Source organism: Cottoperca gobio, chromosome 10 (genome assembly GCF_900634415.1).
Source record: "Cottoperca gobio chromosome 10, fCotGob3.1, whole genome shotgun sequence".
NCBI classification, from domain to species: Eukaryota; Metazoa; Chordata; class Actinopteri; order Perciformes; family Bovichtidae; genus Cottoperca; species Cottoperca gobio.
In genome coordinates this window covers 15866517-15893331 of record NC_041364.1, presented here as the reverse complement: position 1 = coordinate 15893331, position 26815 = coordinate 15866517, and the positions used below count along the sequence as shown (strand labels likewise).

The following is a 26815-nucleotide window of genomic DNA, read 5'->3' as shown; positions in this document are numbered from 1 at the left end:
AAACAGGAACAAAGCTCATTATATTTCATAAGCATGACATTTCAAAAAACTGTGACATTAAGAAATCAATTTCTACAGTACAGTAGTGATTTCCACTATGCAAAACAGGCTTTGCTGCCCTGAGATGAAAACATCTTTAGATGTTCGCAGTACTTCCACCAAAACAGTAAATATGCATTACAAAGTCATCAAAGAGCTAACCCGACAATTGCTTTCATCTGGTCAAGGGGTCCTCTGCACCGGCTCATGTAAAAATGGAACACTTCACCCAAATATGGCAATATGTCGTGCACAGATGGAAGGGCGGTTCACTGAAGGAAAATGTCAACCTTGTGTCAGTATTCTTTACTGATGGATGCTTGACCTTTAATGGTAGTGATGAAAGATATGCTTCTTATAAAGCTTTCATTTGCATCCTGAACATTAGTAAACATTATTCTTATTTAGTTTAGTGGCATGCAAAAATTTGAGTTTGGAGATTTGAGTGGATCCTCGAAGACGCCCCGACTAATATTTACTGAGCAGCTATTTAGCTTGCAATGACATGGCCCAGCAGGGCAACAAGACATGACATTTTCATTTCCACCTCAGCACATTCTAACCTAATACTGATTCAGAGATATAGCTGCAATTTCCAGGTATGCCACTTGCTGCCAACACTTTTTTTCATATTTTCAAGTGGTCCTTAAATTGAGTGTATTTGAGAGTGAGACTCAAATAAAGTACCCGATAGGAAATTCATGATGCAATGCATGCACAGTGGCAAGTGTTGCCAATGCAGTGATTAAGCTATTCTTTCACCTTTGGTTTTTGAGGCAGAGGCAATTAACTTGCAAAAATAGACGTTTCAGAGTTTTGTGTGAATCCCTGGCTGGCCTTCGCCTTTGCTTTCAGAGCCAGATGCCCTTTTAATAGCCACACCAGTAAATCCCAAACTGTATTCACTCCAACAGGGGCTTTTGTGTGAACTGCTTTACTTGGTTGTGTTTGGACTGGTTTATTGCCCAGTCATTTCCAAATGACCTTGGTTTCTCAACGATATAAATTGAAGGTCCCCTTAACCTTTAATTTGTCATTGCATAACATATCAGCTGTATAACATCACGACCGTGGAATTTGTAGCTGTTGTAAATGATGTATTATCACACTCCCTGGGTCGTGCTAAACTACATAAATAATGAACTAAACGTTCTCAACATCTCTGAACATGTATAAGTTCTGGAAGCTTATTAAAACAGTCAATGGTCAGATTGTAGCACTAAATAATGCAAAACCGTTCACATTATCAAACTTCAGAGGCACACAATGCTACAGGAAGAAAACGTTGCAGTCTGGGTAATGAGAACTGCAAATTACTGTTTTGTTTCTCCACTGAGGTATTGACTCCGGGACGGAAAATCAATTAAATGAAAACAGTACATATCATTGTACGAAGACTTTGAACAAATATCACTCTGTCAGAAGATGGCACATGCAAGATCTATTGTATACCCGAAGGTGAATATTTGTATTTCTGAGACTTTTATAACTTTAGTCTACTCCCAACTCGTATTGGGCTTCTTGTTTATGGCGCCTGAAAGATCTATCTGCGGTGATTCATTGCTTGAATGCTTTGTTTTTGCTTTATGCTAGGAGGGAGTATGGGGCTCCTAATGGCAGCACTGCTTTTCTTCTTAGTGCATTTGTCCTTGAGGGATTTTTAACTTCACAACCAAAAAACACACAGGCGCTTCTTCTTCCTCAGGGCAAAATACGTACAGGTAACAGCCTTATCGAACGGAAACCAGCATGTACATCTTCCAGATGAGCCCAGTGCGGCATGTTTGATCATTCAAAGAAAAAATATGTATTGTGTGAATATGAAACTGCTTCCTTTTCATATTGTTATTCCTGCTCAGCAGCACTGTGAAGGGTAAGACGGCGGAGGATAAGAGAGCGGGTACAGCAAGAGGAAGTACTGGGGTTAAGATTTGTCCATCATCAGGTGTGTCCTGAGACAGGACTGATGTGTGTAAGAAGATATATGTTGGCCAGGCAGGTAGAGGTACTTGCTTCTTGTCTTGTAGAGGCATTAATCATAGCAGCGGCCAAGCCTAACCGCCAAGGTCAGCAGTCCTCGCATGTGTGGGAGGCGCTCTCTTCAGCTGCCACCACAAAGCACTGCAGCAGAGGGGCTAACAGAGGTGGGAGGCAGGAATCTGAAGTGGGTGAGGAGCAGGGTGTTCAATTGACAAGGTGAAAGTAGGAGGAGAAGAACGGGGAGGAGAACAAGGTCAGATTAGTGAGGACCCGGCGGGGGGGGGGGGGGGGGCGTGGTCGGTAAAGAGTGCCACTTGAGGTGATAGTGAAGGAGATTGCTAAGCAAAGGGAGGTGGACATTTTGGGGTAATGGATTAAAGTGGGCTGCACAGCTGGGGAGCAGAATAACAGAGTGTGATGCACTTGTACTGTGGGTGGAACTGCACCAATCAGAGGGAGGAAGGTTGGGAGGGACAGTGTGTGAACGGGGTCTGGCCACAATGCTTTTAATCACACCTCTCGAGTAGGAGTTTGGTATTATTAGAATAGGACAGAGGTGAGAATGAATGCCCATCCAGGGAGAATCGTGACTGCTTGGAGCTTTGTAGCTTTGTGAAAGATGCCAGACGATAAGTGTACTGTTAATGTAGCAGAATTCAGAGCCAGATAGTCAGTGTAGTACTACTTAAAACAAAGTATCCACAGAAGCCCCATAGGTGTGAATATATCCACAACAGGTTACATTACACATCAGCCTCGTGGCATCTTTCCTATGAGAGTCAATTTTATGTGGCTATATGTGGTTTTTCAATGTGCCATAACCTCAAGGAGGTCTATCAAACGTGTGGTAAGGCTTTTTCACTTAACTGCTATGAATAAAAATACAATATTTTTTCTGCGCTGTGAAACAAAGGTGAAATACATCCTTACATTATGTGGTGCGCCGTGGATGGAGTCCAACTAAGTCCAGCTTCATCTCCCTCACTATTTTGGAGCCTTGATTGGTATAAAATTGATCCAAGTGGGATTTTCCCACCATCTCCTCTGCCCATCCATTCTTTTCAACTCCGCGAATGAGGAGATACTCTGGAGGGAAATGTAGAGAATTAGAACACACTGGAATGGCTTTGTTGTAGTAAGCCAGTGTACAAGGAATTTTGCGGGCACTAGCTTTGCCTGACTGCCGTATGCTTATGTAACTTTAGCAGTCATTTCAGGTAGGGGAGGGGGTGGGGTGTCTTTACCCTCTGCCTGTCTGCATGCATCATCTCTAAATGAAAAAATATATTATTCCTTGGTATCCAAACATTACCCAAAGGAGCATTTTATTGACATGGTACCCTTATTGGTACGACAAAGCCACACTGATCTGCATCATTAAGATTATATTGTAGTTATGGCTGATACATGTATGGCAACTAAAACTACTGCTTATGGTTAAAAGAGACCAAGGTATTTTGCAGAGAACACACATATATGCAGAATTTCTGACTTCAAACAAACTTTATATTTATTTCATTTTCTCAAGCAAACAAAAATAATCTGCTGCCAATATGGGCCGGCAAAACTAACTGATGTGGCCACAGACAAAAGGCACTGAAATAACAAAAAGAAAATGTACTGAAGTAAAGGGAGCTTGGCGTCGGTGTCTCTAAGATACAGCAACTAGGATCTGGAACAGCCAGGTATAAATAATGAGCTTGGCAGGTGAAGCAAATAAAAAGGCTGATTAGTCAAAGAGAACTATTAAGCATCAATCCCCACCAGCGGGAGTCCTGCCCATCAGAGTCGGTGAACACACAGGACAGCCTCAGATTCAGCACCCTGGACAGCGGTCATGGCATTCACTGATTTAACTCGCAGTAGTGGTGGCTAAATGTTTGTATAAATTATGATAAAGATATGATAGCTACATAGAATATGTGCTTGCATTTTATGCCTTGAAATACGTCGGTGTTCAATGTTTTTGAGGTCAATGTTTTGAGTCAATCTGTTACCTCTTCAATGTCAAAAGATTGCAGCGGTGTCCATTTTTTAGCCCTTGTAGAAAATCCTTGAAACCTGAATATCATCCTGACAGACTGACTTTATGCTTTATGACCAGAATTCAAAATAGATTGATTTGTTTTGATTCTAACGTAAGACAACAACAACAACAACAAAAGAAAGAAAGAAAGAAAGGTACGTATAAACAGCAGCCTGCAGGAGGAAATGAAAGGACAGCATGGCAAAGCAGCTTACAGAGGGAGGGAAATAGTGCAGATGGTTGATATCTCAATTCATTTGAAAATTACATATTTACAGAGTAAGTCTGATAACCTGGAAAACAATATATGAAATAAATGAAAAGGCCATTCTGACATGCAAAGACAATCAGGTTGAAGGAAGGAAGCTTTTTGCACATGTTGTGTGTCATATGTGTCTGAGTGCATCCACGCCAAGTCAAGACATGCCCTTAAATGAAATGGAAATGTTCCCCATCAAAATGAACTATTGATACGGCAAACATGTTATAAATGTATATTATATACATAAATTATGTTGTATATATATTTATATATTTCTACTTCTTAATGTTTATCAGAGGATTAAATGTTTTTCAATGGTTTGGTTCACCAGCGAAGGAGCTTAAAGGGTTGTTCGCCACAAATACAACTTGCAGTTGCAGCAATCAAAGTATCATAATAAAAGACTGTGATGGTAAATATAGAACAATTTCATTATGACGAATGTTCATTCAATTGCACTCAACAACAAAAAAATAGCATTTTGAAGTAATGAGTTATGGAAGTGTTATTCAATTTAAGAGGGTTAAACAATTGTTTTCCTTCAGACCTGATTCTGTTGATTTTGGCTCTTTTTTTTACAGTGTCCATTCTGTACTGATTTTCAAAAACTGTGTAAAAGGTGCCTTATCAACAGCAGGGCTTAATTGAGATTAGTCCATAGAACAGGAAGAGGCTTTGTTCCTCGCAGTCAAAATGAGTTCAAGGGATTCTTGTAAATATCATGCAGAACTGATGTGAGCGTCAGGTGCTGCCGAATGCCAGTTTTTCATGAATAATAGCAGCAGAAATGTGTTGATAAACCCTGAATTTCTTGTTGGAGTTGCATGGCTTCAGGTGTTGGCTGACATTCTCTCTGTGGAGCTGCCTGTCAAAACGATGCCGGGCCTCTGGAGCCCCGTCACTGTCTCTTTCCCTGATTCTTTTCAATAGCTGCACTTCCTGCTTCTTTTCAGCAATATGAGTGTAATACTAAAATTCCACAACCTCACAAGCATATTGTACCAATATCCCCCTCCCCCGCCTTATATTCCGAAGTCTCATCTGTTCTTGTTATGTTTACACAGGTATCAGCCTTGCTGTGTTTTCCCGTATCAAGCTGTATTAGTTTCTGTCATCGCTAACACAATGTAGCAGGCTAATAAAAGCATCAGTGAAGTGTGCAGCACATGGCAGCCGCTCAGGGAACGGTCTATGCGGAGTAGCAGGTTCTGGAGAATGGTGGGTTCCTGCTCCCATATATTGGCCAGGAGCCCATGTGAGTTGTGACCCCATGCCACTTGTCCTTTACACTCACTGGCTGCATGCTGGCAAGTTGACCTTTATCATTAACCCTGCTGCGTGCTTGTCATTTGAAGTCTTTATTATTCACGCTTCCCTTTGGGTATATTGTATACCAGGGAGCATGGAGAAGAGCTGCAGAGCTAGTTAGCACATGTACACTGAGCAATTATAGCACTTAGCTGCTGCTGAGAGAAAACAACAAAGCATTTTCAATCACAGAAAAAGCTGAAATACAAAAATGGTGTGTTCTCTACACAGTTACAACCATCTCTCATGCATGCAGCAACACACCCGCAGAAAAACATGTTCAATTGTCTTTATCTTGCAGGCACACATATGCCTTTACTACCATACACGCCCACATGCATTGGCTTCAAGCACACTATTTGCAAAGAATACAAAAATGCGAACATACTGAAACATCAACTCCGCATTTTTTTTAATATTATTGATTAGTCTCATCTCTTCACAGCTTCTTTTATACTACACCATTTGTTCCATTTTTTGTCTTTGATGTTTAAAGCCCAAGCAGACGCCACACACTGTGGCTGAGGCACTGTTGATATTCTTTGGACACTCGTCTTTATCCGCTGCCGTGTTAATCGGCAGCCATTCTAATTAAACTCAGTTTGCACTTGAAATGCTTTAAAACATGTTCAAACACTTCTGAACGACAACTGCTTGATAGCACACATTGCTGCTTCCGTCCTGTTCGCGGATGATAAGAGCAGCGTGTGCAAAAATGAGTCGGCAGGGATGTATTTTAAAGTGCAGATTGTCTGCGTGTTATCAAACCGAGTCAATCCACGTCACACACTTTCCCTATGATATTATTCATGAATGTTTTTTACCCCGATCCCACATCCATTACATCTTTATCACAACTATTTTCATTATCATCGGGCTCTGCCACTTGCCTTCACTCAACCTCATTCTGCTGCGTGCCAAGTCAGCAGACTCACACAAAAAGTAATCCGCTGCCTCTACTGATGGGCTGTGATATAGTTCTCATCATTTCAGTTCTTGCAGCGACGGCTGCAGAATGTGGCAAACAGGCGGTTGACACCCCACTTCTTTCTTTGACAACTATTCAATTTGAACGGGACACTATCAACGTGATTCCTACCACATTACCTGATTATGTCATACATCCAATTACAGTGTGTTGGTGCGGCTTTCATCAAGGCATTTCCATTTGCAGGTGTGGAGTTAGGAATATAAACTTTGCACTTGAAGCTGAATGATACAGCTTAGTTGTGCATACTGTTTGCACGTGTCCTTGTTTGTAGTCCTGTCAAAGCCCTAACTGCCCTGCATTCCATTTTGCGTAAAAGTTAGCCAAAGGACAAATTACAAAGTGCTTTCGCCTCGCAGAATTTCCCATCATTAAAAACAGAGCGGAGGAATGCTATTCAGATTACAAATAGAAAAATTGCAAATGCATGTTTTTTTCCCGTCTTTGAGGCTGTCTCAATCAATTGAACAAACCGGCATGATATTTGATGGCCTGTGAGCTCCAATTATTAGAACAATATTATGGCTGGGGTAAGTCAGGGGCACTCCACTGGAATTCCAATAGTGTTTGGAAGCTATTTGTATTGGTGTTAGTCCTTCAGGGGCTCGAGAAGGTTATACAGCTCAATAACTCAATTCTTAACAATTAGCCCCTGACATGTCCCCCAGAAAACAGATAGAGAGGACTCTACTGGATAATATTTTATAGTATATATAGTCTATATAGTATAGAGATTATTGTTTCAAGACCCAAACTGCTTTGCAACAGAAGTTGCGGTTCTGTTTTCAAATCATACTTGCCCGCTGATAAGATCGTAGTTGATAAGTGCGTAATTCTTCATCGCTCAGCTGTTTAGGTGGCTTTTATTTTGTCCGCATCAGCATGGATCTCATCACAAGCGCCGACTCTCTGTACTGTGAAGAAAGAAAAAAGACTGTTCTCCAGGGTCACTAATTATCAACAGCACACTTGCAACATTTCAGATTGTACAGACCTTATCACTCTCAATTATAAATGTATTATACTGTAATCAGAGGGGCTTTTGGATCTGGGATCAGATCTCATCTAACTCACTGTGTGCCTGCCGCTCCCCTCCTCGCTGCACACCTCCTCAGCCGCGGACCCAGCAGAGAGTGACCTTGGACCAGGGCCGACCTTGCTACATCACAATGGTGTGATGTTATTAGATTGTCCGGGAAGGAGAAAGGTTGAAAAAGCATACACAGTCCATCTCACCTTGGTTTGGTCTTAGGTGTACTTTCAAGGGGATAGGGAGAACAAATAGAGCTGTCTGAGGGTGTTTGACTTTTGTGTGCGTGGGTGCAAATGTGTGTGTGTGTGTGTGTGTGTGTGTGTGTGTGTGTGTGTGTGTGTGTGTGTGTGTATGATGTTTTCGCGTGTACAAGTATGTTTGTGTGTGTGCAGCCACATAAAACAGGACTTGCAAACAGATATGGAGGTGGCATTTGCAGTTGCCATCTCAGGTGATGACTCCCAAGCCTGAGGGGATCGCACTCTCGGCTCTCCGGGCTCTCCTTTGAATCCTCGTGGGCCGTGCGCCGTGGTCCGATTGTAAAGAGGTCATAGCTCTGTGAAGGAAGCCCCAGGGGCCAGCTAGAACAATTAGAAATATTGTTGTTTTTGGTCACTGGAGCAGAGTTACAAGTCTGGTAATGCTATTCTATTTCCTGACAGTGGAGGCAGAGTAAGTGGCTTTACTGTGGCTTTTGTCTGATTTGTGATGTGATGTGTCCGTGCCGGAAACACCATGCATGCTGCTTTGCTTGAAGTAGTTTACACTTGCAACAATGCCATAGATTTTCGGGCTTTTACTTTATTTTGTATATTCTAATCTCGCTCTCCCCAACTCAGCAGTCCTTAAATCTGTGCTGCAAACACAGCAGCAGTGACAAAACAAATGCATGAACCCAGCTACAAGGAAGCTAAGCCTAATGTAAACATAGCCATCATTTCACATATGCACTGCACAGCATGTGCCAATGTGAGTAATTCTTTCACAGAAATGGACCTCGGTATTCCATAAATATTTGATGAAATCCAAAATACAGGTTCTACACCGCACAAGAACACATGTGTAATTAAATTCATTGTTTCTCTACCACCGCTGTGAGTCTAATGCTTTCATTGGAAGCAAATTGCCACGGGCCATATACCTCACTCTGAGGCAGCATATCTGGTGCTTAATATAGCAGTAAACAAGTTAACAATGCTTGACGGGGATTAAAATGGATATGGATTCCTGAGTGGCAGAAATTTAATGACACAGATCATATTAGTTGAACTGTTAAGACTGTCATACCATGTAAGCTGAATTCAGATTTCAAGTTGCGTGTCACTGTTGTTCCTGACTCACACAAGAACCGTGTAATTCTTCAACTTCTTTACAGCGTCAAGATCACCAGAGCCGGATTTACGATGGTTTTTCAACCCGACGATATATTGAGGATGTTTCACCTTTTATATTTTTCTTCATGAAATATGAAAGGGCATAGGCTTGATGAGTCACACTGTGCCAGCTGTTACGTGTGAGTGAGAATATAAAACGATATAAATTATCATAAGTGGTATAAGGGCTGCATCAAAACAGATTATCTTCTGACTCAATAATTTTACAGGGTTGTATCACACCAGTCTAACTTGATCATCCGCCCCCATCATTTTAGACATGAATTGTGTATCAATTATCTCCGCAGCCAGAGCAGGCAGGGTTCTAAGTACAGCCCGGTATGAGTTGGTTTCCTAGTTCTGGCATCTAAATGCATAGCCTCACAAAGGTAACATCTTTCATGCAGGATTATAAAATGCTGACTGTCTGCTTTTACGTGCCGCATTTGCATTTTAATGTAAACTCGCATTTACATTTACTAACAATACCACGGTGGTCAAAATTAAAATGGTAATACCTGCAATTGGGTAAGGATAAATAGTTTGGAGAAGGAAAATTAAAGTTTAAGGCTTTAAAGAACAGGGGAAACCCCATCTTTTTTGAGATAGTAAGCTAACACATTTTTCTGTGCAAACAAGTCAGGGTTCAGTACCATTTGCTGGTGGCACTACGGCTCTAATGCCCATTTCCCCCCATGCTATAAAGGGCTAAATTAGCCTCCTCTGGAGCCAATTTAGCTGAATTAAGGATCTTAGAAAGGTCATACTTACATTTCATTTGAACTTAATAGACATTGCAATACGAGTGCTTTTCTGTGTTTGCCTACACCTCCACCACTTTCCAATCTAATAAGACCAAATATTGAGTCATTAAATCCTGATCCCTCATCATCCAGAAGCTTTACAGGTGGCTGGGACAAAAAATCTCAGGTATTCAATATCTTTGTGGCATTTTCCTCAAATTAGCCCTCCGGTCCACTTTATGTTTGGCCACTGAGCCACCTCGTTAAGTTAAATAATGAATGAATTGCACGGGTAATTATGAAAACTCTCACACTGCTCAAAAGCGGGACTAATGCTGGTTTAATTAGAGCAGCAGCCTGCCACTCAAGGCTGTTCCTCACGCCAATCCCGAGGATAGAAAGGTGGATTCTCAAGCTGAGGGAGATAAGGCTCAATTTGGGAGCTTGGTATAGAACAAACCTGCCACCATTGCACAGGCTACTAGCAGGTAGCCAACAGTTAGGGATGTTACTGTCAGTGAGCCACAACTCACAGGCAGGAAGAGCAGTTAACCATCTGTCTCCCAACATGGGAGCTATTGCAGAGTAGTTAACCTATCAAAGACAGGAGGAAAGCCTTGTCATCAGCATATGTCTTGATAGCACCGCAGAGAGCATTAATAGGCATTATCCATAACACAGCCAGTTAGTGGACACTGAAGTGAAGGAATAGATGTAGGGTGGCAGAATGGGGGAAGATTCGATCAAGACAATTGGCTTTATTCTGCTCTGCACCTGCTAGCTGTTTGCTGCTGATGCTATCATAGAGCCAGAGGGGCAGCTGGAGCACTGGCTGAAACAAGATATCCTGCTAATAAGATTCACAGTCCTTCCTTCCATTAGAACATGTCTGTTTCCTTCCCATTACCGGCATTGTTGTTGGGTCAGTAATCCACCATCGTAACCTCTAGGCAAACTGACTCTGAGGGTTACAGAGTTAACAAAAAAGTGTGTCAGCTCGAAGATGGCTATCGGGGGCCGCGAGACGAGCTGCAATGCTCGTTCAGGCCGTGGCCAGACTGAGGAGAGGTGACATTGTGCCTCGACTATCCAGAAACGCCACAAAGCAATCTGTATAATGAGTGGTTTCCCCTCCAACTTGTCTTGGCTTGTCATTCTATTCATACGTCCTAGCTCGATACATCCTTCCCAGCTCGAGTCAGCCCTCTCAAGCCTGAGAGGAGAAGAAAAGACAGTGGGAATGACATTACACACACAAAGAGATGAAGTCTTCACCAGAAGAAAATGGAACATACACTGTATTTAAATGAAATAAATGATTACATTGATTCAGTTGCTTTTATAATAATATTGCAATTACAGAGTAACCATGTTAGCTAAAATATGAGAATTTAGCGTTTGAATTAAGTTTTTCTTCTAATATGCTAATACAATTCCCTCAGCACAAAATTGGCAGAAATTGGTTACACTCATTTGCGTCCTTGGTGTATAACAAATGTCTGAGCTCATGCTGTTGTTTACACTAGGTCTGTTTTGAAAAGTGTGAGCATTTGCCCCAGATAAGCCCACAGGCTCATGCAGCATGCAGCCACGGTTCAAACATATGAACTCATGAACATCTGCTATCAAATATAGCAAAATAAACTCAATTAAGGGAAGCGATCTGGTGGGGATATCATCAAATTAGGTGACTGACAAGCCCAGTAATCTGGAGCATATAGCATTTTTCATCTATAACACTCAGAGGTGTCCTTGGAAAATGGTGTGTGTGGTGATGCTCAGCTGATCCAGAGGGAGGAGAGCGTAGCTACCGGTGCTGGGGTCATGTACGAGTACTGTGACAATTTCTTCCGACAATGTCCCGTCTTATTTTTGCTTTGTCAGCACGCTCTTTAAAGCAGGGATGTCGTATTTAATCAAATTACCTGCAAGAGCTGCTCCTTCCTTTATTAATTTATTGAGGCGGGGTGAGCGGAGTCGGGGTGGGTGAAGGAGTGTGGATGAGTTCCTTTGAGATGAGTGTGTTTATGCTCTCTGAAACGTAAACCAGAGAGGACTGAGTTAACAGGAGCTGACAGTGGCAACCGCCCTAGTGCTCGACTGTGAGAGGACCAGTCGGCTATTTTGCTCGAGCCTCGTTAGGGAACCACTGAGAAGAGTCATCTGAGGCTCAGAGACGGGGGCTGGGTCTGGTCCTGCTGCGATTCAGAGAAAAAATGGATGTGGTGTGACTGTGGATGTCAAGAGTTTAAGGCTCAGAAGCTGTTAATGTTAAGCGATGGCGAGCATAGCGCGCTCTTATTCGATCACATAGAGGGGTGCTGAATTAGTAGTGTCGATAAACCATGTAGGATTTGATGAATTGTTGTATAATCATATAGCTCCAAGGTTAAAACCTCTAATCTCATTGTCCATCAAAGCTGATTTTGTAATGAGGATAAAACGTAAGCATTTAACAAAATGTGGTACATGCAGCAAAATTAACAAGACTGGACGCTGTTCTGTCTCCACACCTCCTCTTTCACCACCCTCTCGCTCTGTGCTTTGGCCTTCTGGCGCTCAGGTGCCCAGTGCATCTGGCCCGCCTATAGGGCACGTGGAACAAAGCCACGGTGACATTTTATCTGACGGTAGCTCCTGTGGGGCCTGAGCCATGCTGCCGAACTGTCAGGCAGATTTCAGCACGATGAGGAGGGGGGAAGAAAGCCAAACAAACAGAACCCTGGCACAATCTCCCATCGCCAAGCAGTGCAGACGAGCACAGAAAGACGTCCCTGGGGATCGCAGGAGGCCAAGATGAAACAGAAAGCAAGATCTAACCTTTTTGTTGTTGCTGGAATCTAGTTCTTTTGTGCCGCTAGATTAAAAGGAAGAACAGCAAAGTGAAATGAAAAAAGGAATAACATCATCTGTTCGAATGTGGAAACCCTTATTGGCAACAAGACTTCAATATCAATTGAAAGGGAGGAAAATGAAGAAAATATTGTCATCATTTGTAGGACATGGGTACAAGTGTCTTTTGTATAGTGCATGCCCCTTGTGTTCCATGCAACAATATATGACAAGCACACAAGCTCTATTGTAGAAGTGTTATGGTAATCATACACACTATTTCAAAAGCTTTTTATCCATTTTTCATTTCCCACTCTTCACGGGGTGAGGGAACAGGCATGTTTCATCAACAAAGGAATATGTGAAGCCAAGCAAGCCAAGCACACTCTCAAGGTAGAAGGTAATAAATTCTGCATATTTACGAACCACAAGGTTCGTAAATATGCAGAATGTATTACAGTATATGTTCAGTTTTGGTGAGCAATCCACACAACAACAGATTCATATCCCAAAGTCACCCACTTTGATTGTTTTTCTCAGAGTAGATGGCACTCCAGTTGTATATCTACTTTTGATTACATGATGGAAAAACATGCACTTGATCGCAGATCACAGAAGGGCTGCTGCATTGACACACAATTGTCTGATAGAACATCTGCATTTGGAGCTCCTTAGGAATGAGGAATCTTTGATGTGCTAAATGCAGTTGCATAGCGGTCTAATTAAGTTTGTTGCACAATGAAGTTCATCCCCCCCGCTCCCTCCTCTGTATAGCGTTGATATTAACCTCCTGATGCTTTCACGGGCAGATGAAGAGATACCCACCCCTGATGTTAAGCTGGAAATGGAGCTGGAGCCCCAAGAGGCTCCGATCAAATCCTCAACTTAGCGCTCCAATGTGCACTACGTAGCCAATTTCAGTCTCACATGGCCTAGTCTGCCCTAGCTTATTCCAATGTGATCCTCTTGCAAGATCCTCCTGGTGTGAAGAAGAGAAGGGTTGCAGCAGAGAGAGTCAGAGATCAGATGGCGATGGAAGAGGGAGGAAGCAGAAAGCGAGAAGGTGCTGGAGATGTAAGATGGTGATTAAGAGGTAGTTTAACATGGAGGACTAGGACCAAAGCAGTGGCATAAGGTAGTTACCATGTTCCCAGTGCACACTGTTATGATGCGCCATAGTGCACGCTATTTATTAGTTATGAAGCACACGCCATCGTATCGTCACATGATCAAACATCTTGACATTGGAGAATATGAACGTATTTACGTATAACTGAGCAATCATCATTGCGTATCTGTATATGATGAAAATACCCAAGAAAATAAGAAATTATTCAATAAACCATACATGTTGTTAGCACTACTGATTATTTTCTAAAAAAAGAAAACCACGAGAGAGATGGGTTTGCCTTTTCGAGGGCGTATTTAGCAAATGGCGCCATTATGCTTATTTTGACATATATAAAATATAACAACATAAAAAGAAGTAGAAGTAGAAGTAGTAGAAATAGTATAAATAGAATAGAAGTAGAAATATAAATTATTATTGTCTCTTTTTAATACTCTTGGAAATTAATGGCACCGTTGTTGATTTAATGTGAGTTCTTTCAACACAGGCGTATTTTCAAGGTGGCAATCTGAATCCCTGGCAAAGGCCCATTCTCCACACACACCGCACTGCCTGCACTGCCTATATTTGGAGGAAAGTCCACATAATAGTGAACTCCTCCAATGTCAAAGTTTACTCGAAGGAGTTCCAAACAAGGTTCACTGCCTCCGGCTAGTGACTTCAGACATTTGAAAACAGGGCTTAACTTCTTGTGTATGTGACAGACACTCAAAATCAGCCGTGGCTCCATTTGTTAATAATGTCAGGCTTTCAAGAACAAGGCTATAAACAGCTGGTGAGGAGGAGGCGGTACCTTTTATACCTCAACTCAGTTTGTCAGCACTACTGCTCACTGTGATGGCTGGTACAGATTTTATATATACCTCTTTCCACATCAGAGAGGAAATGCACGCTATTACCATTGGGCCAAACGACTGCTCGCATTGCTCGCATTGCTTGCATCGTTCCGGCACTTCATCAAATTGATATTGTGGGAAAACACACGGGCATGCCCAATCTTTAGTTCGTAAACACACCCAGACCCTCTGCCAGTTCCCACTGGCTAGTCTGCTGGCCGCAGACCTAGGCAGTACGCTTGGCTGATAATGTGAATGGTAATGAGTGACTGCTGGGATTGAAAGCAAAAGTGCTGTCATAATTGAGTTAGATTAATTAAAGGAGCTCCACTGTACTCTTACAGATCAGTGCATCTTGTTACAGCGCTGCGCTATGGGTTAGGGCACCGGAGGGGGGTGTGTTTGTGGCCAAAGTGTATGTGTTTGTGTGTGCAACCTGCAGATTGTGCGTTAGGTAGTTTGTTGTGTGAGGAACTAATTGAAATGAGAGGCGATGTGCGAGTCTCAGCCAACATGGCCGGTCCATTTGTCAGGGTGACATCACTGCACTCACACCCCATCCATCTCCGCCCGGCGCCACAGAACCATGCTCCTCCTAGTGATTAATATCCATACCTCCCTCACCGCACTGCATACACTATCCCCCCCAACCCCCAGCACTCGCACACTACTGCTGCTGCTCCACTCAAGCACACCCACAAACAAACAAAAACTCGCACACACTCTGTTGGAAGCCCTCTCTCTTCACTTATGCACACAGTGGCTGCGTACTAACCCACACTCAGTGCCATGGCACTCCTATTTATTCTCTTATACACACATGGCTGAAGCCCAGGGCACAGCCAGACACGCACATAAACTTCCTAATTGTTCCAAACGCACACTGTCCTTGCTCTTGGTGGCAGATACTTTTCTTCTTTTTTTTATCCTAAAAAATCTAATTCAGTATTTAATGAATCCAGGTTCAAATTCTGATATTAGTACTTTTTAAATGTTATCTTTATTCAGCTTTATTTATAGTCAGGCTGCCATAACTAGACATTTGTCATAACTAATCAGGTAACTTGGGATTGTTTTTGGTAAAAGGGAAATATTAGGCCCCATGTAATAATTGTCATGCAATCATTTCGATCTGAAACTAACAATTATTTACATTAAAGATTCATCTGTAGATTGTGTTCTTGATTAATCACTTTGTCTAAAAAGAGAATCAACAAATTAAAGCCTTCACTTTTTCAGATTTCTTTCAGAACAAAATCATAAATATATACTATACTCGTAAATATATACTTGTTCTCAATCTAATCTAAGGCCAGATCATTTCTTATAACATTTGTAGCACTGTATTTCTTTAGTTAATGTTACACAGGAGTCAAAAGTGTATATAAATATGTTGGGGACTTTTCTGGTGTGCTCTATTTTAAGGCAGCAGGACAGTTTATGTGAGATTGATTCGAAATAAACAACGGTGTAAGTTTTCATCATAATAAAGGAACATGTCATCCAGTGCCACGTTGTGGCTGATTTATGTGTTTTTAATAGTTTTTAGACAACAATGGAGTTCTATGTCACATAGGAATAAGATAAATTAGGCTTTGGCTGCACAAAACTTTGAGTAGGATCAATTCAATGCTGGTTTTGCTCTTTTCATAAGATTTGTTGACAGTAAGAGAAATATAGAATATCACCAGATCTACTTAATAGCGGAGCAGGTCCAAACTTTTCTTTCAGTTTGTAATAAGCATAATCAAAAAGCACGTTTCCTAACAAATCCTTGCTTCTCGTCAAATTTGGATTCAGTTCTTAAACAGAACACAACCCCACTGGCAGCAGCACCTCTTTTTGTAGCCAAAAATATTATACACTTCCAAAGACAAATAAAACATCACTCACACGCTACACCACAGTGCTAAACCTCAGGAAAACAGATGTTCATTTAAATTGCTGTCGTTGATTTACAACTAAAGTTGGCAGGGTTTTACAAATGAACAAATATAAGAAGACAGGATTTACATTATCAGGAACAAAAGCTGGAGAGTTGGCTGCCTGGGCTTCTGGTGAGGAAGGGTCAACCAAAACTAAACTTATTATGGCCAGCTACCAGGGCTACTCTAACCTGAGGAGTTGTGCTTTGAAGATCCTCTAAATGATGACCTTTCTGCACTACTCTGCTCCACTGATGTGCTTTGATAAGCCGGCTTCTGATCTCCTCCGTGGTATCACAGCGTATCACTGCGCAACTGCCCCGTCCTCCCGGAGCTGTGTGGTGCTAAACTTTCTCACCAAGCTCTCAAATTACATCACCCGTGCTTGCTGTCATGTTTCACAGCATGCCTTTGAACTTTTGCAGCCACAGGCAAAAAAAGACAGAGCACCTTTCATATAGTGTGGTTTTGTTGGAACAAAGGATGGAGAATGTACAGTAATAATATTTTTTTATGTATTTCTTACTTGAGTAAAGGCAAATTATTGTTTAGAAACTATCTCTCTACAATGCATGTTCCTCCAAGTGGAACCAAAGTGCTGCTTAACCTCACAGTTGTGACTCTTCAACCCCAGCGTCTCCCTCTCCCTCTGTGGGAGCATGCAGGCCCGCCTCCGCACCAGCTGTGAGATGCAAAGCTTCCCTTAATGTAAAAGCATTTCGCTGTCTTTGAGAATCCACTGTCTGCGCTATTCACTAAAAGGAAAGATGTTAAGAGATACGGAGAAGAGAGAAGGTGATAAGTAGCGGGGGGAAAGATGGATGCAGGGACGGAGAACAGAGAGAGACACTGAGAGCAGAGGAAGACGGGAAACATGACGGGGAGCTGGAGCAGAGGGAGAGAGGGTGGGAGGGAAGCGAAGGGGAGATAAAAAAAAATAAAAACTGAAAGCCGACAGCCTCTATAGCCGATGTGTGAGTGATTGAGTGGCATTCAGGTGCCAGGGGTCATACATATGCAAACTGCTCATTTGTAGTTGCTGCCAGAGCTGCTGTTCACGAGAGCCCTTGAATAGTGTCGCCTGACCACAGGGACACATCACACAATCAGATTAAGCAGCCCAGAAGTCACATGCAGGACGACCAACAGCTGCCACGCGCACCACCAGCACTGACTTACAGTATCTGTTTTTCATCCCTGTCTGCTTTAACAGGCCCTTGTCTGTCCGTAAGAGATCCTGGTTTTAAGGGCTCAGATATGTGTCAGATGAGCTTTGGTATTTGTGCAGTGCAGATTTTCCCTCTTGACATTCTATTGTTTTTTTGTTTTCTTCAGCGCTTTGTTGCACACAAACCAAATTTTCCATTTGACTGGCTCAGTCTGTATACAGCAGTGCAGTATACATGATGATCTTCAGCATCATGCATCAGACTATACAGCCACCTTTTCAGAGCATAGTATAGTCACAGTGTTGGTTCATGCTTCACACGCCCCATCTATCTGTGTCATCGTGTGCAACTGAGATGAATATTCAAGCTGAACCATTTAGGTTTCTGTTAGTCATCGGCCTGTTCACATTATGATGCAAAGACCTGCAGTTTAGCAAGCGTGTTATCATTCAGTTTGAACTCGCCCAGTAACGCGGGGGCAGGCCCCTGAAACATCAGGTGACTTCTTTGACATTCAAGGCGGTCTGATATTTTCTTCAATTATTGATTCGTGATGAGGTCGGCAAGAATCAGAGGCTCGTAAATTAATTATCGTTATAGTTTGATTCCGTTATCCCACTGCATTCATATGGAACTAGTCACTTGTAGAGGTGACAATCAAAAAGTGTTGGGTTTCTCTGTTCAAGTCTTTATTTTCTCTTCCACCGGAAACAAGAATGTGGTGTTGGGTAAATGGCCTCCAGTGTTCAGGCTACCATAAAGAGGCTTTCTTGTGCTTGCCTGCCCTTCTCTCTCCTTCTCTGTTTCTCTATCTCTCTCGCTCTCCTGCCCTCCGAGCAGACTGCGCTGCAGCCATGTTATTGGGCAGCGAGCTGTAAACTGAAGCTGTACACTGATCCAAGTGGCAGTCACCTTCATTCAGACACATGCCCCCTTCCCTTCACCCTGCCTTTTCTTTTCTTTTTTTTTGGATCTTGTCGGCTTGCTGAAATCTTCACTCAAAAAAAAGGATGAAATATTTTGTGGGAATGACTCTCTGTGCGGAGGATGGACCGCTGGGTATGTCCCTTGCTCATCGTGAGCTCGACACACAGGGCCTTTATGTGGCTGTGTGGAGGGTGGCCCCCTTCCCTCCTCTGCTCTTCATCCACACCCCAGAGGCTCCCATTCAGCCCAGGCCTGGCTGGGGGGAAGTTGGAGCTCTTTTGTAGTGGGGGATTCTTAGGGGAGGCTGTCAAGGCTGCGACTGTGTGGGCTTTTATTTCCCCAGAGAAGAGAAGGGGGGAGAAACGATAGAGGGAGAGGGCAAGAGGGAGATGGGAGGGTGGGGGGGAGTACCAAAGGAGAGTTTAGACACAGATGGCCTTGTTAATGGGCACCCCCAAAGAGGGAGAGGTTGAGAGGGAGAAAGAAACAGGGAGAAGGCAAAGTAAAAGCAATAATGAATCCAGCAGAAAGCCAAAAAACTTTCCCTCAGTTACGTCACCGCTGTTATTTCCATCCTCCTCCTCTCTTTTCCTCTCTTTTCCCCTATCCGTTCCCTCCATCTGTCCATATGTAGGCTCACTCTTGAGCTCAATAACAAGCTTTTGCCCTCCCCCTCACCCTTCCTTGCCCCCTTCTCACCCCCTGCCTTTACTTCACACACATTCCATTATCTGGGAGACCAGGCTAAGAGAGATATCTGGGGTCGGAGCGATCACTATCATCACCTCTTTCCGCTACACTCTGAGTTATTGCCCATCGTATAGGAAACAGACATTTAAATCATAATCAATAGAGCAATATCAATGCTGAGAGGCATGGCTAAAGGAAATCACAGGCGGGGCGCAGCAGGAGACGGAGACACTCAGTTTAGACTGAGATAGTGGCGCATGCTTATTGATAAAATACGATCAAGCCGCGAAACGCATTATGTGGCATCACGCTCAGTGCTGGCTTTTTTTTCTGTCTGTTGATATTTAGGTGATGCAATGATTGTGGCTGGTGTGTGAAAATGTGTGGAATTGGAAAGGTGTTGCATTTCAGCGGAGATGTCCAGGTCTCTGCTCGTGTATTGCTTCCGGCACGTTGGCTGAAGCTCAAACACTGCAGAGAGGGAACGCTGCCATGCTGTATACATTAACTGACCCTTCTGGTCAAGTTAAGGTGACAAGGGCAGCTCGGTTCCTCGTAGGGGGAGCCGCACTACAGACGCACAATGTTGTGTCCGGCAAGGATGATGCAAGATGACAGGTGCAATCTGACCTAGCTGCGACCGGACCACGGTCGCCGCTGCCACTATGGCTGAGGACAGGACTGAATCTCTTGACTCTGTGCTGCCACAAGTAGAAAATATCAAGTCTTCACACAGCAGTGCACCGCATCACTGTCAAGGAAGAGCGGCTTTGAGACACGAGACAAAACCACGTCATGTAGAGTCAGGACAAATTGCAGTTCTATCATGCAGGGATACAGCACAGAATCACTGTTATTATCTCATACAGTTTGTATACAGCTCTCATGCAAATGTCATGTCTCATCCAACTGACTTGTTTACACATGTTAGATTCACTTTTTAAGTATCTTTGTTTTAAGTGTTGAGACAATTTTGAAATGTTATTTGTTGGCATGACCTTTTGCAACTTATGTAACCAGGTTTCTCAACAGATCTTATTAAATACATTTGCATTTTGGCATAAATGGTTCACTTTTATGATTTATTTTATCCTGTGTAGTTCAACTTCAAGTTATTTATTTCCTTTTTAGATGTGCCTATTTCGAAACGTTTTAGACTGAACCACTTGAGCTCGATATGCAAAATAATGCCTTGTTTTAAGGCAAACCATATGCGACATTGGTATTCAGCCTGAAGATGTAACACTTTGCCTTCTCCTCAGTTATTAAATGTGAAACATCCCACATTTGGTGTTTTTACCAAAGTGAATTGGTCAGATCATTTCAAAAGAGAACTTTAATATCGATTTGAATTCAGGCAGCTAACGAAGATGGATATAATGTGATTACATTTTATAATTAAATGCTTATTGTAAAGCGGCACCTAGCGCGTATTAAACATTTCAATTGACGTGTCACGTTGAGTAGCGAAGTCAAGCACGGAGCCTGACCAAATAGTTAAGAAGCACTGAGCTGCAGCCCAGAATCCCAAGGTCCTGTGTAGGAGTGAGCTGTGAACAGATAGAGCACTGCACATCACGGTTCATGTGCAGCCAGAACCCACGCAGTACTGATGAGACAGAGATCATCTGCGAGATCTGGAAATCTATAACCCAATCCCTGGTGAGTAAGGAGGTTCGGAAATGTAGATGACTAAAATAAGACACAAAGGCATAGTATGTTACGTGAGTTATGTAAGTCATTTCCTGTACCGTATTCAAGTAAAGTAGAAGGTCCAGAGGTCATGCAGAAAACTAAAACAGACCAAACACGTCCAGAGCACAAGCGTAAAGTCAACGGTCTGCTATATATGTAAAATAGAAATAATCATGCATAAAAACAATTACTTTGCTATCTTAATTGCTTTCCAAAGAAAATACTTTCTGTCACCTTTCCAATTAAAACATAACCAGTAGCTATATTAGATGTATTTTTAAATGGCGCCTGCAGCATGTCTTGTTGTTTAAGATATTGGATTCCACCTCTACATTTTAATGACCAGTTTCATTTATAGATGCAGAGGAATCAACACGGCTAAACAAAAAAATAAATCACAATCACCAAAAGAATAGACAATTGAGCAGTTCTTTATTCTGCCAGCTGGGGATCCAAACCCATTTACATTTTGTCATTTAGTAATGCCTCATATTACAATGCCAAATGGATAACGTTTGCTATATCTATTCAATTAGACTAACAGTTGCACAGAATGCCTTTCACATGTCAGTCTCCTGATATTTCTTAACCCATCTGACATACACTTGGTGAAGTGTGAACCATTTCGCAAATGAGGGTTATTCTGGGAGAGGCACATCTCCTCTCTCTCCACGGCACCCGGGAGAGGGTTGTAAAAGCTGTTGTCCTTTAGTTATGACGGAACACAAGGAGGCGCTGCGAGAGGAAAAGAAAAGGAAAAGCTCTTCAATTAGAGTCCTCCCCTCTCTCCCTCTCTGTCTGCGTCTGTCTCTGTTCCTCTGCCTGTCTCTTTCACTCTCGCTCTCTCGCTCTCTCCCTCTCTCTGCGTGTGCCCTGCTGCTCTGTCATCCTCAGGGATGCGTCTGAAGGAGACCATCTGTTGATCCATTTGTCTCCTGCTTTGCTTCCTGTGCCACCGTCTCTTTCCTATCGATGATCAGGCCTGGCCTTTCTCCTGCCCACCCTCTTTGTAACTGCCCGCACTCGTGGCGAGACGGGTGTGCGGTTGAGGGTGGGGCAGAAGGCTATGCCCTCTGTAGACTCTGATTCACACAAAGACAAAAAAATAAGGATTGGAGGACATGTCATCCTTTTTGTACATACATGAGCCCGGAGCAGCTGCTTTCTAATCAGTGTGTATCTGAAGTGAGCATCGCTGTGCTGACCTGAGTCAAAAACACACATTTATTTATTTATTTCTGCATGGTTGATATCAAAACTATTCCCTTTCCACCCTTAGGACTTAAACACAGAGAGCTCATCATTATATGGAGGCATAGACCATGAAATAGATGTTAGAAACAATGCTGTGTTGCTGAAGGAACATCACTGGAGGCTCGCAAGCATTTAACACCAACACATTTATTGCTTGTGAAGTGCTGCCCCTGAAAGAGGGGGGGGGGGTCTTGGTTTCCACGCACATCTCCTAGCTATCACCTTGCATGCATGTTCAGGGGTTTGATGGACACTGAGTCCAGTGTCTGGACTTCTGGGATTGCTTGCCTTTGATCTTCTACCACGACTCTCGATTACCCATCATTCAGCAGGGTTTAGGCCCTGGAGAGCAACTGGGAGAGGGTGGTGTGTGAACATGGGCTCTGATGTGCCCAAAAGAGACCAACTGTCCATCTCAAGGTATCATAGAGCAGATTACACAGACACGGGAGGAAAATGCGCACGGATAGTGCCTGTTGTGAATATTTAGACTGAAAGTGTGTGCTTCTTCCGAGTAGGAGAACCTAAATATGTCAGAGGAAGGTGGTGACTGATAGGAGATGTAACGAGGTTGCAGTCCATACGGAGGGCTTTGCAGCATCAAAATGATTGTAAATCTTATTATCGTGTCTTTTTCTCTCCGTCTGTGGAGTTTTCATAGATTCCTACGGTTTTCATCAGGACTGCTCAATATATCCGATGATGGGTGCTCACCCGGGGAGACATGCCATTGATTTCACATAAGGTGCAGATGACATGTGGTCACACGCACTCCTATTTTACCAACAGCCGTGTCATCTAATAAGTCATGATTTCAGCGCTGTTGTCACGCGACGTGATGGTTCTTCTGAAAAAATCGGGGTGGGGTTAGTCACTGCGGATAACATTTTATGCTGCGGGTGCACATGGGGAATAAATATCCGTGACATATTGCATGTGCAAGTTGCAGACAACCTACTTTTTTATCTTGTGCAAATTAAGTGCAAATGTCAGTATGTATAACAAAGTGATTTATTCATTTTGCTTTCTTTGGGTGACTTTTTAATGTATTAATGTCTGTGTGTGTTGCAGGCTTCCTCAGTACCGGTGACCAGGCTGCTAAAGGGAACTACGGGCTCCTGGATCAGATCCAGGCTTTGAGATGGATCAGCGAGAACATCGGCTTCTTTGGAGGAGACTCCAACCGCATCACTGTGTTTGGTTCTGGGATCGGAGCTTCATGCGTCAGCCTGCTCACCCTCTCCCACCACTCTGAAGGTACAGTACGGCAGAGATGAGGGGGCGGGGGAGGTGATACAGCTGTGGAGCTCATGCCTGCTGGTGTGTAGGCTGCTTGATATTACAAACTGGCGATGCAGCTCGAGAGTTATTGAGTAATGTATTCTTCTGTACGGCACAGCATGACGAAAGAAGCAGATGTTTGCATTTAAATGATTGTGATGTTTATTACCATCTCGGCAGATTTCAAATCACATGTAGGTCTTGATGTACTCTGCTGGTTTGCTAGTATCCCTCTCTATATGAGAAACAAACATTTAGGTATAATGTGTCTTTGTAAGGTAGATAAAAAGGGGACATGGTGTACTAGGGAGAGCTTTTTAGTGGCATGCTAAATGATATACATACGGTTCTCTTTTGTAAGCTATGTTGTTTATCTGCTGGCTACCTTAGTGCTACTTCATGATGATGTACTGCCCACGTTAGCCCTGTCTTTAATAATAAATGCAGCATGCGCACTGAACCTGGACATGCAATAAACATCCCTCATGCTCGTGCTCCTCTAATGCATCATTGAATTAGGATGGAGGCTTACTGGTATATAGGTAAGTTCTTGCAGAAAGTGCTTTGGCTCATGCGGATGAGCTGGTGGTTCTTTAAGCTCCGTCCATGAAGTGCACCCTGCAGAGCCAAACAGACAGAGCATCATCCTTAACCTGGAAATATTACAGTCAGTCTCATATTCGCCCCATGTTTTTAAAAAGCTGGCAGATTCTTTTTGCGTTTAAATGATAGCAGCGGTGGGTACGTGACAGACTATTAGGATATTGAAGTGTTGTTGGATAGCAATGTTTATGTTTTTCTGCAGTGTTTATGTGGGGGAAATATTCCAAATGAGAAAATCTTTACATTCAGCCACGCTCACGTAGCTCGCTTGTGAACATGTTCACAAGCCACAAACATGCTGCTTTGGACGCGCATGGTTGGAAGTGTAACACAGTGCTTTTACTGTACATTACATGCAAGTGAATTACATTAAAGCAATCACTCTTGCATGAGATAACATTTTGGTCTAAGGCAATATTCTAGAGCAGGAATCTAATAAGTGGTTGCCCAACCCCCACATACACTCATACACACACATTTCTTTCTGTCTTGTCACCAGGCAGAGAAGCATCTGTGTTCTCATTTTTTTTTTTATAGTACACCGACATTTGAAAGAGGTCATTTGAGCTCCTCTTCTTTGGTCCCTATTACAGTGGCAGGGATTTGTGATGTGTTTTGCCTTCTCCAATTTGCATTAAAGTGTTACTAATTGCCTTGATTTCCTCCGATGAATGATGACTGCTTTTGGATTGAATTTTTACCATAAATGCCTTTTTTATTCATACTCCATAATGTTACGCTCCATGTAGCATGTTATTATACTGCCAGTGAAACCATCTCCTCTGCCTCCCAGTAAATTGGATATTACGGGGTCTGTTTTTTCCCCTGAATGGAAATGTATGCCCCACTGATGGGATAAAAAAAAAAAGCCAGTAAAACTTGAGGGATCCTAGGAAATTGAAACAGGAAGCCTTCTATCACGCCAGGACTCTTGCAGCGAATGTTACCAATGGCAATCAGATTTCACACAGTCTCTCTCGGAGCACAGATTGTTGTAATTATATAAAGTTTAGGACTGGAGTGGGCTGCGGGATGTGACAGGAAATCCAAGTGAAAAAATGTATTTTCGCACCTGCTTTCACAACCTCCACTCTACTCTTCTCCTCTCCTTCTTACCTGTTGAGGTGACAACTGATAGGATGTTCTTGTTGCCAAGACAACGAAACAAACAAGAAAGGAATCAAAGTGTCTGGATCTGCATAGAAGTCTGAAAATTGATGTTAAAATCTATAATCAAGTGAATTATACACTGTGGAATGAGCACACCTGGTTTCAGGTGGCCTCTGGTAATGGATTTGTGTAATCATTTCCTTTCCATGTTAGCAGACTTATATTGAGTTTTCTACTTTGCCCTATGAATGGAAATTAAGTCAGGAAACAAGGTTGTAAACAACGCATCATGGTTCCATCTTCATCTCCTGATTTGGCTCACAAATAAAAATTCATACGCTGCGTCTAGAAATAGAGGCAGTGGTGTCACATTGAATGCGGCGTGTTTGAATTCAGGTGTAGCATGCGCTAGGATATGATGAACAAAGCATAGGATACACATGCGCCTCACACACAAACATTTCCCTTCACCTGATGCTCAGATGCAGGATAACGAGGCCCAGGTAGAAAAAAGAAAAAGTAAATCAGCGATGACACACTGCTCTGGAGCTCCCTGGTGTGTCAGTGTATTTAATGACAGTGTTCCCGCTCTTACTGTACACAGTCTGTCATCACTGCCTACAGTGCATAGACTCCCAATCTAACAGAGACTTCCTTTTATGCCTGTTGGTGGCAGAGTGACAACTTACTTCAGATGCTCCATGATCCTCCTGAAGCCTATTTAATAAGCTGGATCCTCCTATATCATCCTAGCCCTTCAGCCTCTTTCTCTGATTGCCTGCTCCTCTGGCCTGGCCTTGGTGGCGTCTCCATGTGGGCGTGCCGAGGGCTCCAGTCAGAGGGTACATCCATCACCTCCCCCCCTTCTGGCCTGAGTGGAGGCTGGCCTGGACGTCCTCTTGTGAGGGCTAGATTTTTTTAGACCCCGGTCCCTGCCCTGCCTCTTCCATCTAATCTCCTCCTCACTGCACCCATCTGTCTCCCTGCCTTCACAGACAGTAAAAGCATGCAAGGGACACACTTTCGCTCTCCCTCTCTCCCACTCAGGGTTTCTGCTCCCTAGTCTGCAGCATGTGTGGTGTGTTGCTATTAATAAGATGGCTGCCTTGTCTTCTATGTGGCAAGCAATCTAGCCGCACATCTGAGACTTTGGAAGCAGAATGGTCATTAAAAACGCAGTCCCTCTCGGCAGGAGAGTGTTTTTGACCAGCTTATTAAATGTAGCTCAACAGTTGTGTTCCCACAGAGGAAAATCTCTGTCCCCATCTTCTTTTTCTCCTGCTTCAAACAGAAAACGGCTGAAGAAGTTCAGAAGCAAGGACATTAGCCAGTCCCATGTATTATCTATCTGGCATCGCGCAGGCACTAATTGAACATGCAGATTTGGCTTTTTTCCCTATCTCCTAATAATCATTAGGAGATACAAAGCGAGATAGCTTCTCTATACATGAACAGAATACCAAGTAACCAACGACTCAGACGTCTGTATTTGTACATGTATCTCTTAGTGGAGTCAATACATCTGTTTCTCCATTCACAACCTACAGAAAACATACTGTCTACTTCTGCATCAGTGTGCATGCCGGCCTGTTCTTTCACGGAGCACACACCG

The 26815-nt window shown here is 43.0% G+C and overlaps 1 protein-coding gene across 4 annotated transcripts in view; it reads left to right on the top strand.

The window, feature by feature from the left end:
* Positions 1 to 26815, top strand: part of nlgn3a (neuroligin 3a) — a 175248-nt gene that overhangs the window by 110878 nt on the left and 37555 nt on the right. For all 4 annotated transcript variants that reach the window (XM_029441561.1, XM_029441563.1, XM_029441562.1 and 1 more), the window contains one exon: positions 23281 to 23466. In XM_029441561.1, coding sequence (XP_029297421.1) covers positions 23281 to 23466 — 186 coding nt within the window. The remainder of the gene's footprint in view (positions 1 to 23280; positions 23467 to 26815) is intronic.